We start from the raw sequence: 16,627 nt of genomic DNA on the forward strand, positions 1-16,627 counted from the left end.
TGTTCAGTTTTGTCCTATCTATGATGTCTGAAAGATACTGGCTAAGGAAAAATATTCAATAATGCAATCACACAGCCTGTAGAAAAATATTACTTCCCTAAAACTTTTCAGAATGTCTGATTTTTAGTGGTTTTCAAAAGCCAAGTCTAATAAGCAAACAATATTTCATGAGTGTATGTGAGACAGACCACCAGTCTTGAGGAAATTATCTAGATTCCCAATGATATCGTAGGATGGAAAATGCAGTTGTGTTAGCATTTTTCGATTACCTCACGCTCGTGGAGTATAAAAGGTTTTAAGGCAAAGACTACTTACAGAACAGCTGGAGTATAGGTGCAATTAGTTGGTTAGCTAGTTTAAAGGAATCCTTTTTCCTTTGTCAGGAGAACTATCTTGAGTACAGGTTAAGGAAATGGTGGTAGACTCCCCCATTCCAACTGCTATGCTGTATGCCATGTGCTTGTGGTTTACAGTCCTCCGCTCCAGCAGCGGCTCCATTTTGGTGATTCTGTTTTTATTTAGGGCTTGATACTATAAACATTATCGCAGTAGGGCTCTGATCCAGCAAAATACTTAAACATATGGTTAACTTTAAGCATGTGAATTGTCCTATTGACATCAATAAGACTACTCACTTCTATGCCAGATAGTAGGCATTTGTAGGATAAAGAATGAATGATACTATTGAACACGTGCCTGGCTACAGAAAAGCCCAACCTACTATGATGCATAGATAATGTTGTACAATTAATAATTTTTTCATTTTCCCCCTAATTACTATATTCACTTTGTATACAATTTGAGGGCATAACACTTGTAATAAAATCCAATTTACTTTTTGCATCTCTCAGACAGGAGAATGAAAATCAATATGAATGTTACTTTTATTTCTAAGCCGTTTCACTTACAGATTTTTAGTGCTGTAATATTTGCATTTCAGGCACTACAATGGGATATTTATTTCAATTGCATTTTTAAGTATCAGAAGTGATTCTGTTGGTTCTGAGATTTCATAAAAGTTTGTTTTTAAAAAAAATTAAATGGTGAGCCAGATTTAAGTTAAATGTCCCTCTAAAACTGACTGGGATTTAAATATACACTAATTTTCATATTAGCCAGTACTGTTTGATTTTCTGTATTCGTATTTCCCTAAAAGTTCACTGAGATCTTATAGTATTAAGCACCACACAAAAAAATTTTATTAGAACATAAAATGTAAACACTTTACCGTTTTTTGGAGACAGGAAGTGCAGATATGGACTTTATCAAATTTTCTGGTGGCAGGTTCAAAACCCTTGAAAGCTAGATTTGAAACAGATCAAAACTATAATAAGAAAGATTTTCAGTGAAGTTATTCCCTCTTTAGGCTCCAATGCAGATGTGAAATACATTTTTATAAATTTATTACCAACCAGACTGGTGGCAAAAATGTTAGCTGAAGCTATTTTAAGATCAGTTTTTAAAAATGTGTTACAAACACAGTCAATGAAAAAATATAAAGGGCGCTTTAGAGAAAGCTGTACTAATCAAAACTTGCAGCTCTAAACCTCTTATTTGTAGAAGGAAGGCTGCAGAGACCTGTTTATTGGAATGGAAAAGAGAAATTTTATTTTAATATAAACTATTTATTGCATGGAAGATGAATGATGATCAATTGCTGTCCCAATTTAAGATCTCTTTCATGAGGGTAACTGAATAAGTGGGATCTTCAGTCATACTGGGTTATGTTTAATCCTAGTGGAAGCAGATGCAATTCTAATGAAGTCAATGGAGCTTCATCTACGAAGGATGGCCCATGGTGTGAAGTTCCCTGCAAAAAACATGCCAACCAACAGTGGCTCAGAAAAGTAGTAGACACAGTTCGGGAAGTTAATTCATTAGAAAATCAGATTCCTTTTGTTAAAACAAAATCCTAAAAATAGAGAATATTTTTGGTGGTAATCATTTAACAATGTTAAATGGAAAACAACCCCCCTCCAGTTTGCCTCACAGTGAAGTATGAGCAAAACTGACAGAACACTTAAATTTACTCCAGGTCATTAAGAAAACATTATGTTGGGGAAAAAAGAAGAGATGAATAAGGTACTTCAATATTAGGATTTTTTAATTCTATTCCTAACATCCAGTTCCTGGGTCTAGCCACTGGACTTATTGTACCCCAGTCAAATGCAGCTCAGAGGCAGTAAGAGTCTGAGAGATTAACACTTTAAAAGCCTTTGGGAAATCAGGTGACAGTAGATTTCATTTTTAAAGCCCTAAATGGACCTCTCCAATCTTCCTCACTGTTCTTGTTCCTTTCTCTCTATTCTGCCTGCTAATTCTGCTTTTTTTAACATCAGCCTGTTCTCTCTTCTCACACAAAAACCAGAGCTTGTCTCCCGCTGTTCTGAGTAGCCCTCCAATATCTTAATTTTATCAACTTTGCATCTCTTTACAAATCTCATATTAAATCATATGCTTGAGTTATACTTTTGAAATTTAGTACATTCTTTCTTCACTATAATTACAGAGAGGAAAAAAAAAAAAAGATGGGAGCCGACATTCTCTAATAGCCACTTCCTCCTAAAGGGTGGGTGGTTGTCTTCTAATAAATATGAACTGCTTTGTTATACTATATTGTATCACCTTGTACAGTATGGCAGTGCAAGATACTGTGTTTATGGTATTATAGAAATGTAGTGTTGAGTGAATTTTTGAAGCACTTACTAGCCTGAAAACTGAATGTGCTAGCCAAGGTGAAAAATCCATGTCACCATGTCCCTGAGACCACACTCCCTGTAAATTAAAGGATTAAACAGTTTACTGTGTGTTTGCTACATTTAATTTTAACACATCAATCAACTTTTTAAAAGTTACTTACTAAGGGATTCTCTACATGGGGAATTATTCCAGAATAACTATTCCTGATCCACTTCCAAAATGGATTAAGATTATTTGGAATAAGGTACTTTCATTCTGGAATAAGTGTGTCCACAAATGGCGTTGAGAAATAGTTAATCCACATTAAATTCTAGCCCCCCCCCCCACCTTATTCCGTACTAGCTTTGATATGTAGACAAACACTAACTCAGTTTTGCTTTTGTTTCATATTTTCTCTTCCTGGCATCACTCCATGTTCCCCTCTCTTCTTTCCTACAATAGCTTTTCCTGTGTTGTTTACAGAGACTTTTCCTTTCTTTCTCCCTCCCTCTGTTCTCTGAAAGCCCTAATTCTTTTTCCTAATTTATCTAGTCAATCTCTCTTACACCCCAGACTACCCACACCTTCCCTCATACAGAGGATTTAAAAGCTACCATGTACTTAACAGCCAGGGGCCTAGACCAAAGGACCTCTGTAAAATGAGGGACCACACCACCCAGGGACACCACACAGAAAAGAAGCCACCACTGTCTGGACTCCTACCATGATGATAAGGATACTGGACCCTTGCTCAGAGGCTTCTTTTATTATAGTCCTCTTCACATGACCCGGATCTGTTACAAGGTCACGGCAAATGACAGGGGACAACATTAGGGTTGCCAGTTTTAGTTGGACATATTCCTAGAGGTTTCAACACATGACATAATCTTTAATTCCTGGAGACTCCCAGGGCAATCCTGGAAGTCTGATAACCCTCGACAGCATCCACTGATGTAGGATTCATACAAGGTTTATGTGCTTGGCAACATTCAGGGCACACCCGGAGTGTTGTGCTGGACCTGTGCTCACACAGCTCCTTTCAAGGGCATCAACCTTGGAATCTCGCCCAGATGACATGAAGCGTGGGAAGCCTCCCAGGACTGGGCTCAAGGCCCAAGAGCAAGGAATGCGGTAGATAGAAACTGGTAAATAAGAATGTTAAACAAAGCCAGTGTATTCCTTTTATCTGTTGGAGAATGTAATGCGCGGGGGGAGAGAAAGAATAAAGGGGAAGGTGGAAAGCAGACAGGCAGAAGCCTGTTAGCAGACCAGCCGTTTGCTTGCTAAAAGCTGTGTTCTGTCTTGTCATTGAATCGCCACACACTGATTCAAGTGGTTATGATTTTTTAAAAAAATTAAATTATGACATAACATGATACCAGCCAAAACTGATCACCACAAACTAATCTGTCTCTGAATAACAATGGCCTTATAATCACAAAGCCACTTCTTGGTCTCAATGTAGTTTCTTCTTCTGTGGCCCACTCAGTTGCCAAGGAAGAGCTTCCATCTGGAACCTGTATTTGCTGTCCTTAGTGGTTTTCAATGCCAGTGACTGGGTGAGCATGAGTTACTTTTGTCAACCGCACTCCAGATGTCCTCAAGAAAAGGAGAGTCAATGTTCTTGGTTTTCTTTCTAGATCATCCATTCCCATTTTAGAACGGACTCTCATACATAGTTTGAGATATGACATTGGTGCAGCTAGTAAAACTGTTATAGTGAGTCGATGGTCAGAAGGTGAAGCACAAAGTAGAACCGGTCTATCTAGGTGTGACTTTAGACCACACACTGAGTTACCATGCCCACCTGAAGAAGATAGCAGCTAAAGTTAAGATGCGCAATAATCTTCTTAGCAAACTGACAGGTTCATCATGGGGTACTCGTGCTACAACTTTGCAGACGTCAGCTCTTCCACCTCATATTCGGTGGCGGAGTACTGCGCACCAGTTTGGAGTTGATTGTCACACACCAAACTGGTGGATACACAGTTACTTGCCACCATGCTTATCATCTCCGGCACCCTGCGTCTGATTCCACTCCCATGGCTTCCAGTTCTGAGCAATATTGCTCCTCCTCATATCAGACGAGTGGTTGCCACTGGCAAGTTACTGGAGAAAATAAGCGCCAACTCAAGCCTACTGCTCCACAATGACCTTTTTAAACCACCAGCTGCACGTTTGCCATCATGTCGCCCATTGTGCAGCTGCAGTGCAACACAGACGATGACGCACATTGTCAATGAAAGCCTGCTGACGAGGTTCAGTGGTGGCCTAGAAGAACTGCATCATGCCACTGAAGATGCCATCGCTTGGCTAGACAACTATGCACTCGCTAAATAAAAGTGAGTGTATGCCAATCTGTATGGTTACTAAGGCTTAAGGTTACTGGTGGCAGTATGTAAGGTACGTGTAGCGACACACCACAGTAACAAGCTGCACAGCTATACACATCAGTGAAATAATCTGGCAGCGGAGAGCTGCCTGTTGGAATTATTATTATTAAGGCTATGTTTTAGTCATGGGTATTTTTAATAAAAGTCATAGACAGGTAAACAAAAATTCACAGCCCATGACCTGTCCATGACTTGTACTATATACCCATGACTAAAACTTGGGGGCGGACGGGGTTCTGCGGGGGAAGGCCTGGGGGCACTGCAGGTGCTTTGGGAGGTGGGCCAGGGAGTGCCATGGGGGCAGGCAGCAGCGCACAGCCTGGGACCCCCGCTGGTGCTGGGGGCTCGGTGTTTGGGGCTGGCAGGCTCCCCAGAAGCGACAATATCTCTCAGCTCCTAGGCAGAGGCATGGCCACGCAGCTCTGCGTGCTGCCTCCTCCCCAAGCGCCAGCTCCGCAGCTCCCATTGGCTGCAGTTTGACGGCTCCGCAGCTCCCATTTGCTGCGGTTCCCGGTCAACGGGAGCTGCAGAGCCAGCAGTTGGGGAGGAGGCAGCATGCAGAGCTGCGTGGCCATACCTTCCCCTAGGAGCCGAGGGATGTCATCACTTCCAGGGAGCCCTCCCCCACCACGAGGTAAGCACTGCTCAGAGCCCTCACCCCCTCCCACACCCCAACCCCCAGCCCCCACCCAAACTCCTGCTGCTGCTGGGGGACAGGGGCCCAAGACTGCCCCAGCACCAGTCGGTGCTGTTGGCCCGAGGGCTTCCCAAGCCGCTCAGGAGGCCTGGGCCAGCCACACTGGCCACTACAGAAGTCATGGAAAGTCACAGAAAGTGACTTGTGTGACAAACTCGCAGATTTCATTATTATTAATACAGGGTATCACCACAACATCAATGTAACCATAAGTACCTTTATTAAATTCAAAGGCTGAATGGTATTTATCCAAATGTGCCTTAAATGCCTAAGCAATAATTACAACTGTACAGTAGCATGAAGTTATAAGAATTGATCACCTACTTATAACAGGACTGGACCTGGGTGCTCAAACCTATGTTGGCTAGCTCCAACTGGACAGCTGGTACTAGCAAGGAACTTTGAAGACTTTATCCTTTTATACCTTAGTATGGGAACCTACATGACTATGATCACGGCATCTTGAATTCCTTTCTTTGTTAAAATCAGTCAGAATCATCTTGATAATTGGGGGTTTTCTTCAAAGAGTTTTCTCCTATCTTATCAGTTACCTTCCAGGTCGTTTTTCCAATGAAGCCACATTCCAAGCCCAGTATTTTCAATTAATCACAGCACCTTTCAAGGCCTTCCCACGACTGCTAAACAACTGCATTTTACGTAAACTGCAAAGCATATATATTATTTAGCCAAACTTATTAAATGCTTTATATACCTATCTAACCCTATACTGCTGGAACTTGTCCATGCTGCTGGAGTCTTTCACAGTGGCAGGGAAAGGCTCTAGCAGCCTGCTGGGGCTACTTTTCCTTCTTCCAGAGCCTTCCTCTGCAGCAGGGTACGACTCCATCAGAGGGACACTATGCTGCTAAAAAATAGCAGTGTAGATGGGGGAGGCACTGCTTGGGCACACAGAGTTGTATTGGGGTTCATACCCTAAGGGTTCTGGTGTATCTTTACTCACCTAAGCAGTACCTCACCATATAACACTGTGATTTATACCCATACTGGGAAGTTGGGGCATGCAGTATATATACTCTACACACTGCTGTAAGAAGTGTGTGGTGTACATGTAACCTTAGTGTACTAGTAACTGAAAACCTATACTGATGCACAGGTGTAGTCAGTAAAGTCATGTGTGTAAAAAGCCCAAAATGGCTGAGAACTTTCACACTGGACAGTAACAGACCGCAAATTCCAATGGTGGTTGAACCTGGTGATATTTCTAAACAAAAAGAGCTCTCAGGTATGCTTGTAGTTGTTTCCATTGCCTCACACTGATTGTTCAGACACTTTAGGTTTTAGAGTGACACTCCTGGAATCTTACACATGGTGCATTTGAAGGTTCATCCCCACTCCTCTGTGGAGTGAAAGAAAGGAGGAGCCCCTGTGTTGTTCTCTGCTCTCATCCCAGAACCACCTGACCATTGCAGCAAGAGAGTAGCAGGCCAGACACACTGGAACAGCATACACCTGACAATTTCACTTCTGCCTTTAGGGACCGGAACAATCGCAGTGTATCTGACCAGTCTCAGGGCTTCATCTATGTGAAAAAAATCACCCCGGTTTAACTGAAACCGGTGCAAACGCCTAGTAGGTGCTCTTATTTAGGTTTAAGAGCATCTTTTTGAGGTTTAAACAGATTCCTTTAATCAGTTTAAAATAAACTGAAATAGTGGATAATGGACTCTTCAGTCTAGAAAACTGGCTGGAAGTTGAAGCGTGACCAATTCAACGTGGAAGTAAGGTATACGTTTTCTAACAGCGAGGCGAGGGTAAGTAACCAATGCACCAGTTTACCAAGGGTGGCAGGCAGGGCATTTCTCCACCGCCACCCGTTTCCAGCGCAAGACAGGCTGTTCGGCTAACGGCGAGGCTGGAGCTCGCGAGGAACGAGCCCGGGGAAGTTGCGTGGCCGGCGCCAGGCAGGGGGTGGGACAGAAGATCACCCTGGCCCCCGGCACGTGCCTGGTTCAAACCGGACTCGGAGTGTCCGCGCGGCTGCTTGCGCCCGCCGGGCCCCCGGGCTGCCTGGCAGCGCGGACTCAGTTACCCGCACAGCCCTGCCCCGGGGGTGAGGGGACAGGGCCAAAGGGGAGTCTGGGAGCCGCGGGTTCGAGCGCGAGGGGTGGGGGACGGACACCCGGCCGGTCCCGACCACAGGGACCCCGGGGCGGGGGCGGGCCGCGTGCAGCGGCAGGGGGAGTCTCTGCGCAGGGGAGACGCTACCTGAGCGGCGATGCTCCTCCGAAAGGGACAAGCCGCCATGGCGCACGTCGAACCAGCCGCGCGTGCACCCCCGTCGCCCAACCGCGCGTGGACTAGCCCAGCGGGGAGGAGCCGTTCCTTCCCGTTGCTGCTGAAGGGGCGGTGGCCTGTACAACCCTCGGGGGTGTCAGGAGCTTTCCCCTCCCCGGCGCCGGTGTTTGAGCCGCGCCGCTCGCGGGGCGGAGCCGCAGGGGATGGACCATCCCATCCCATCGTGTAAAGAGGGGGGGGAGTAGTTTCCGAGTTCACTCTGCGACTGGAGGAAGAGAACTCGCCCTGTTGTCGGCGATTTGCGCATGCGCCCGTAGCTTCTCGCGCGCGCGCTGGAGTGGGCTGAGGTGCTGTTGCCGTGGGAGCGCGTGGGGGCAGAATGAGCACGAGCTCCGTCTCCAAGGTGGGTGGGAGAAGAGTCGCTGCGCCCCCCGCCCGCCCCGTGGCAGCCCCGCTGGCCCGCGCGCTGGGGCCCTGTTTGGTAGCTCAGCCCGCGCGCCCGGCGGCCTAGTCCGTGGTGTCCGGGCGGCTCCCGCGCCGCGCTCTGTGCCGACGGGGGACACACGGGTCCGCTCCCCGGCTGTCCGCCCAGGGTGCTGGGGGGACTCCCCCCACGGGAGCCGGCCCCGCCAGTTGGCGCGGAAGGATGGAACCTGGAGTGGAGCCCCTCCCCCCCGCCCCGGCAAGGACGTGGGGCTGGAGAAGAGCCCGTTGTCCTGTGGGGCTGCTGGCCCGACCCTGGGTGGGTAAGAAGCAGGTGGTACAGCGGGGAGGTGGGGCACGTGTGCACGCAGGAGGGGCAGGCGGTTTGTGTATCCCCATCCCCTAGGGATCCCTCTCCCCGTGCAGTCCCCGGGGCCACCTTCACCGTCAGCGCCGGAGCGAGCTGTGTTGATTCCCTTTGTTAGGGCTGTTTACAGCAGCCTTGCATTTGGTTTTCCCTTGTACTGTAAATACATATACTGCGGCTCCAGACGCACCCACAGGGGCCGGCCAGCTTGTCTTCCAGACATCTAAGCACGTGCAGAACTTTATTCACACGACTAAAGTTAAATAAGTGCTGGCAGGATCTGGCCCTGACACCCAGCCATAGTGGTGTGCCATATATAACAGAGGCGATATGTACAGGGAGGAGCCGGATAGAGACCATGGGGATATGTAATTTTTATTTTGCTACACCAGTGTGATTAATATACTGCCCTGCTGTTGTGTCATGTACATTGTTTTAGACTGTGCAGAGGTAGTGGGTGATATTAGAGTGAGAGAGATTTATACAGGTTTTGTAATGATGAGGAGGTGGATATGACATAAGGTAGGGGATATTATTTATTCAGTTTTATACTACAAGAACATCAGTGTGCTTTGTTAATTAGTGACACTGATAATTGAAGACATACAGACTTTTAAACTTATAAGCAACCCTACTATTGATAAAAACGCCTGTGACTGACAACCAACAGTTAAGAGAAATCAGAATAAAAATAAAAGCAAAATAGCGTTCAGCCAAAGTATGGACTGGCTACTATGATTCCTGGCTTCATCCCCACAGTTTACACTATTACAGCTCATTTTACTTGTGGATGAGGTACAGGTCCTACCTCATGCAAAAAACTTTATCTGTTAAGCATCAGAATCAATGTGAGTACATCATTTCAGAACTCCATGCATGCCACTAACTCTTAGTTTTCTTCAAAACTGAATTTGAAGTCCTGGTCCTAAGGTCTGATACCAAGTCATTTGAAGGTGGTGGAAAGACTCCTATTGACTTAATAGGCTTTGGGCCAGGCTACTAATCTCTAATTCTCTACCTGGTCTAGAATTTGACTCACAAAGACTACCTAACCATCCATAACCAACTAAAATCTAGCTGCTTCATGCAGACAGTGCAGCCAAAGATTAACTTTAGATATTTGGATGTTGGGGGCAGGACTTTCCAGTGCAGCCAAGCTTGACCATTATAAAAATCCAAGTCTTATTTTTTCATTAAAGCCTTCCTGCAGTATCAAAGGGGTAGCCGTATTAGTATGGATCTGTAAAAGTGGCAAAGAGTCCTGTGGCACCTTACAGACTAATAGACGTATTAGAGTATAAGCTTTTGTGGGTGAATACCCGGTTCATCGGATGCCTGGTATTCACCCATGAAAACTTATGTTCCAATACGTCTGTTAGTCTATAAGGTGCCACAGGACTCTTTGCCGCTTTTCCTGCGGTAAACTCCTATGACCCTAATAGATCTAGCAAGAGATGAGGGAAAAGAGAACTGGGATAGGAACAGGTGTTATCTCTCACCCCTGGTTTCTTGTCCCAATCTCCATTCCTCAGACTTTTCTGTCTCCTTTCCCAGCAAGTCTTATTCCTCATGTCAAGGTTCCTCCCCCACTCTGAACTCTAGGGTACAGATGTGGGGACCTGCATGAAAACCTCTTAAGCTTACTTTCACCAGCTTAGGTTAAAACTTCCCCAAGGTACAAATTAATTTTATCCTTTGTCCCTGGATCTCCACTGCCACCACCAAAGTCTAACTGGGTTTGCTGGGAAACGTAGTTTGGACACGTCTTTCCCCCCAAAATCCTCCCAACCCTTGCACCCCACTTCCTGTGGAAGGTTTGGTAAAAATCCTCACCAATTTGTATAGGTGACCACAGACCCAAACCCTTGGATCTGAGAACAATGAAAAAGCATTCAGTTTTCTTACAAGAAGACTTTTAATAGAAGTAAAGAAATCACCTCTGTAAAATCAAGATGGTAGATACCTTACAGGGTAAATAGATTCAAAACATAGAGAATCCCTCTAGGCAAAACCTTAAGTTACAAAAAAGACACACAAACAGGAATAGTCATTCTATTCAGCACAGTTCCTTTCTCAGCCATTTAAAGAAATCATAATCTAACACATACCTAGCTAGATTACTTACTAAAAGTACTAAGACTCCATTCCTGTTCTATGCCCGGCAAAAGCAACAGACAGACAGACACAGACCCTTTGTTTCTCTCCCTCCTCCGAGCTTTTGAAAGTATCTTGTCTCCTCGTTGGTCATTTTGGTCAGGTGCCAGCGAGGTTACCTTTAGCTTCTTAACCCTTTACAGGTGAGAGGATTTTTCCTCTGACCAGGAGGGATTTTAAAGGGGCTTACCCTTCCCTTTATATTTATGACACTCACCCTCCAGGCTTATTTTGTGTCTCAGTCCCAATTTCCTGCCCCGTCCCGTCTAACCAGTCCCAGGTTTCCCATCCCAGTTCTTTGTCCAATCTCTCTCTCCCCTTCCTGTCCCCACTGGCTCCCAGTCCTAGTCTCCCTCCCTGGGCACTTCATCCAATCTTAGTTTTCCCCCTACCTGGCTCCATGACTCTGTCTCTTTGTTAAGCCAGTCCCATTTCCCCGCAGACCCAGACTTCTTGTTTGATCTTAGTGTTCTCCCACCTCTGCAAACTGTCTCCCACTCCCTTCCCCTCCACCATTTCCTTCATTGGCTCCCAGTCTGCTTGCTCAATAGGTTCCAGCCTTCCCTCTGCCCCCAACTCCCAGTCACAGCCTCTTTGCCCAGCCAGTCCCAGTTTCTGTCCCCCTTTCAGTCTGTTTCATCAGATGCCTTGTTAAGTCTACTCCTTTTCTTACCCCTAGTTCAGCTTTTATACCCTGTGTTTTTGAATTGGATGGCTTCCTCTTCTAGCAGCCTGGATGTCAGCAGAGCAGGCCGTTGAGAATATGTCTAACTGCAGTTTGAAACCCGTGACTGGCCTGACTTGGGCTCATATGTTTGTTTAATTGTGGTGTGTTTGGGCTGGGTCTGGGACCCAGTGAGTGGGGACAGAGCATGCTCAGTCACACTATGGAGATGGCACATATGCAGTCTGGAGGTCCGCATGAGGAGCTCTGAGAAGCTCAAATGTGCTTAGTGAGACTGGAATCTTCAGAGTAATTAGCTGCTAAAATTGAAGAAGTCTTAACTAAGTATCGATGAGTTGTGATTTTTCAAAGGCTTGCAACTTGGCCAAGTTTGGGTAAATTTTCACAGGGACGGCAAAAGGCACATCCATGAAAATGCACTCTCCTGCCACATTTCAAGTCCCTGTTCCACAGTCACTAGAGCTATTCAATGAAAAGGTTGCCAGATTTTTTTTAAGAGGGCAAAACAACATATTTTTCTGTAGCCTGGTTCTCAGAAGCAGCTAAACCATTTTAGCTGGAATTTCCTCCCCCCCCCCCAAAAAATTCAACCTGAGGCAGATACTAGCCCTGAAAAATTTCAGCCCAAATGGTAAAATTCACAAAGTTACAAGCAACTGAAAACTGAGTCTTATATTGGGAAGTGTCAGACAACCTTAATAATAGTATGTGCTCAGCCAATGATGCCTACATGGTATGTATACACTGCAGCTGTTAGCAGGCTTCCTAGCACGAGTAGATAGGTTTGTTGGCTCTGCGAAAGCTAACCTCCTAACTGCTGAATTGGAATTAATTTGCAAACTGGATACAATTAATTTAGGCTTGAATAGAGACTGGGAGTGGATGGGTCATTACACAAAGTAAAACTATTTCCCCATGTTTATTCCCACCCCCACTATTCCTCAGATGTCAACTGTTGGAAATGGGCCACCTTGATTATTACTACAAAAGGTCGTCATTGCCACCCCCCTCCCGGCTCTCCTGCTGGTAATAGCTCACCTTAAGTGATCACTCTCATTACAATGTGTATGGTCACACCCATTGTTTCATGTTCTCTGTGTATATAAATCTCCCCACTGTATTTTCCACTGAATGCATCCGATGAAGCTTATGCTCAAATAAATTTCTTAGTCTCTAAGGTGCCACAAGTCCTCCTTTTCTTTTTGCGAATACAGACTAACACAGCTGTTACTCTGAAACCTGCCAGCTATGCTATGAAAATTCATGCACATTTTTTCAGTATTGATGCATCTGCACTGATGTTACCAGTGAGGGAAACTATTGTCAGCTGAGCAGCCATTTATACCACTGTCTCATTTAATCCTGTTTATGCAAATTTTTGGAATCCCTTAATTATCCCACTGTGGACAGTGTGAGTATAGTTAGTGCTCTGAGAAGGGTTGGATGACAAAGTCTACACCCAGTTGATGACCTTTCCTACAACTTTTTAAAAGAATTTGGTGGTATAGACATACTAGTAGAGCTATATCTGCAAACCTGCTATACCTCTACTCGTATGTTATGTCAGTAACATTTTAAAACTTCTAGAATTTATAATTTAGTTCCTTATAAATTTTAATGTAAAGTTGCAATAGCACAAGTTTCAAATTGTTTTACAAAGCATCAAGTTGATTTAAACCAATGACTTAAAAAAAAATTGTGATTTAAATCATTTTGATTAAAAGCATCCACCCAGGTTTCCAGCACTGCGAGGAAATATTTAAATTATACATGCTTTAATTGAATGTAAAATATGTTGAAATGTTGTATTCATACTTAGTTTTTTAAACTGTTTTAAAACAAAATATAAAATTTGGGCCATAAGTGATTTTATTAGAAATTAAAACATTTGGTATCTGAGAGCAGGGGTGCATTTGTACATACACAAATGCATATATATTTGCATGTCTAATTTTCACTTGCAGTTACTCTAATAGTTCCTGCAAATAGTCACTTAGGCACACAGCTTGTCCGATGCATATATTCATATGTGCAATGAAAAGAAAAAAGTTCATGCTTTCCTGTCTGACATTTGAAAATTGGGCTTTTTCTATTCATATGTATTCCATCTATTCTGGACTCACATTATTAATCAGATATCTGTTTTTACACTGCCTCTTATAATTTACCTTTTTGAGAAGTAGGGGAAGTTCTTTCACTACTGGTCAGAATCTTCTAGTCTCGGTTTAGTAATCTTTCTTTGGTTGTATAGAAGTTCCTATTTGGAAATATAGGACTTGACATACAAAATCAGACTATCTATTTTAGGTATTTCTGTACTCCCCAGTACTTTAGTTTCTGAGCACCTCACAATATTTAGTGTTTTTATTGTCACAACGCCTTTGTTGGTGGGTATTATGAATTAACCCCATTTTACTGATCGGGAACTGAGGCACAAAGAGACCAAGTGGCTTGTCACACAGGACATCTGTGGTGGAACAGAGAGTTGAACCTAAATCTGCCAAGTCCCAGACTAATGCCTGAACTGCTGTAGAAGCCTTCCTTTCTTGGAACTGTGGTCCTTTTAATCCAGCATCCTGTTTCTTACAGTGGCCAGTACCAGATGCTTCAGTGAAAAGTGCATGCAACTATGTATTAGACAGATATAGGATAATCGGCCCTCCACATTCTCCTCCTGATCCCTAATTGTTAGAGATTGGATTAAACTCTGAAGTATGAGGTTTAATATCTCTTCCAACAGTATATGTTAGCATTAACTATTACTTTTTATCCATGTAAATATCCAATCCCTTTTTGAATCTTGCTAAGGTTTTGGACCCAACAGCATCGTTTAGCAATGAGCTCCACAGTTTATTTACATGTTGTGTGGAAAAAATAGTTATTCTTCTTTGGTTTTGAATTTGTGATATTTTAATTTTATTGAATGCCTTCTGTTCTCCTTGTCACGTAACACAAGAACAAGAGTTCTCGATTTACCTTCTCTATATCATCCGTTATTTTATGTTCCCTCTTATTCGTTTCCTTTCTAAGATACACAATTTTAATATTTTCAGTCTCTCTTTGTATGAGGTTTTTTTAATGCCCCTAATCTTTTTTTTGTTGTCCTTCTCTGAGCCCCTTTTAATTCTGCAATGTCTTCTTGAAGAGGGAGTGACCAATATTGTACCCAGTATTCTAGATGAGGGTCTATCATTGATTTATATAAATGGCATTGTGATAATTTCTGAATTATTCTCCATCCCATTCCATATGCATCCCAACATCTAGTTTGCTTTTTTGACCACTGCTGCACATTAAGCAGAGGTCTTTATTGAGATGTCTACAGTGACGCCCCAAGTCCCTCTGCTGAGTAGAAGGAATTAATTAAGATGTGTGAATAGTTATTTTACATTTATTGATGTTGAACCACTTTTGTCACCCTGTACATTCACATGTTGATGTGGTACCTCTGATGCTCCTCAGAGATCTCTCTGCCCTTGACTAACATAAATTATTTTACCTTCAAATTGTGCCATCTCATTGCTGAATCCCATGTTCTGGCTCATTAATAAATCTGTACCACGTCTAATGTTGTTTAATATAATCTTGAGGTGCCCCACTGTTAGTCAGTTTTCATCAGGGCAAAAGGCTATTTTTTTCCTACTTTTTTGTTACTTTGTCTCTTACCCAGTGTTACAGAGGGAATAAGAAGCCCATGACTGCTGCACACAGCTTTGTTGAGGCTATTCCCCTGAGTTCCTTTACACGGGTGATTTGTAAATGTATCTTAAATCTATAAATATGAGGAGGAAATTCCATGTGTTAATAGGGTGGGTTCTGCTGCCTTATCAACAAATTCCAGGGTTTTTTACTTTTAATGATCACTGTGAAATTATTGAGATGTCGTGTGATTGAATTTCTGTCTTTATGTACCCTTTTCAAGATAGCCTGTGAACCTCATTATTGGTTTGCTTGCATCAATTTTATGTCAGTGTAACTTCACAGAATTTAATGGATGGTGATTTACACCAGTACCAGTGAGAGAAGACTCAGGCCCTATTCCTGCCAGTAAAGGAAAGTCTGCATCCAGTTTGGTTAAATCTGTGTATCTTCATGGTGTGGATACTCTTAAATCACAATGATCATTTAGTCTCATTTCTTGCATAACACAAGCTGTAGAATTTTGCACAGGAATTACTGTGTGAAACTCTGTGGCATTCAGGAGGTCAGACTAGATAATCATGATGGTCCCTTCTAGACTTAAATTTTTTTATTTTTATTAAATCTTTTTGAGTACCTTAAATTGATTTAGCTTAATCAATATAAGGCACTCTGATTTCAGAATGTCCACACCAGGGTGTTGTAGTAATTAGACAAATCAGCTTCTAAGAGCTTGTCTACACGTACATTTTATAGCACTCTAACTTGCTGGCTCAGGGGTGTGAAAAATCACTCCCCTGAGCGCAGCAAGTCTGAGCACTTTAAAGTGCTAGTGTGGATAGGCTCCGAACACTGGGTATCCCCTTGTGGAAGAGGATTACCAGGAGCACTGGGAGAGCTCTCTCCCAGCACTCATGCACGACCACACTCGCACTTCAAAACGCTGCTGCCTTCAGAGCTGGGCGCCTGGCCAACAGCGGCCCCTCTCCAGCCGCCCAGCTCTGAAGGCAGCATAGATGTGAGGGTGGCAATACCACGATCCCTGTAAAATAACCTTGTGACCCCCTGCAACTCCCTTTTGGGTCAGGACCCCCAATCTGAGAAACTCTGGTCTTGCCTGTGAAATTGGTATAGTATAGCGTAAAAGCACACAAAAGACCAGATTTCATGGGGGGAAGACTAGATTTCATGGTCCATGATGCATTTTTCATGGCCGTGAATTTGGTAGGGCCCTAAGTATTAGCCATAGCGGGAAACTTTTTAAAATCATTTTCCAGCTATAGGCAGAGCCTGTGTCTTTTATAATCTATGAATGAAAGCTTCAGGTTTTGTAT

At 43.8% G+C, this 16,627-nt stretch overlaps 2 protein-coding genes across 7 annotated transcripts in view; one reads left to right on the top strand and one right to left on the bottom strand.

Annotated features, from left to right (window-relative positions):
* Positions 1-8,253, bottom strand: part of RARS2 (arginyl-tRNA synthetase 2, mitochondrial) — a 56,491-nt gene extending 48,238 nt beyond the window's left edge. Inside the window, exons 1-3 of one of the 2 annotated variants that reach the window (XM_084622783.1) lie at positions 7,996-8,253; positions 2,707-2,775; positions 1,229-1,302 (exon numbers count right to left, since the gene is read on the bottom strand). In XM_084622783.1, the coding sequence (XP_084478909.1) occupies positions 1,229-1,302; positions 2,707-2,775; positions 7,996-8,247 (395 nt within the window). In that variant the 5' untranslated portion in view covers positions 8,248-8,253. The remainder of the gene's footprint in view (positions 1-1,228; positions 1,303-2,706; positions 2,776-7,995) is intronic. The other variant, XM_084622784.1, reaches the window with a different exon arrangement.
* Positions 8,254-8,267: 14 nt separating this feature from the next.
* Positions 8,268-16,627, top strand: part of ORC3 (origin recognition complex subunit 3) — an 80,853-nt gene continuing 72,493 nt past the window's right edge. For 3 of the 5 annotated variants that reach the window (XR_014710771.1, XM_084622779.1, XM_084622780.1), the window contains exon 1: positions 8,657-8,767. Coding sequence is in view for 4 of the 5 variants with exons in the window: in XM_084622779.1 (XP_084478905.1) it covers positions 8,672-8,767 (96 nt within the window). In the remaining variant the exon portion in view is untranslated. Of the gene's footprint in view, positions 8,429-8,656; positions 8,768-16,627 lie in introns of those variants that run through there. The other 2 variants (XM_084622781.1, XM_084622782.1) reach the window with 1 other exon arrangement.

The sequence above is a fragment of the Lepidochelys olivacea genome (genome assembly GCF_965140295.1).
Source record: "Lepidochelys olivacea isolate rLepOli2 genome assembly, chromosome: 3".
NCBI lineage: Eukaryota > Metazoa > Chordata > Testudines > Cheloniidae > Lepidochelys > Lepidochelys olivacea.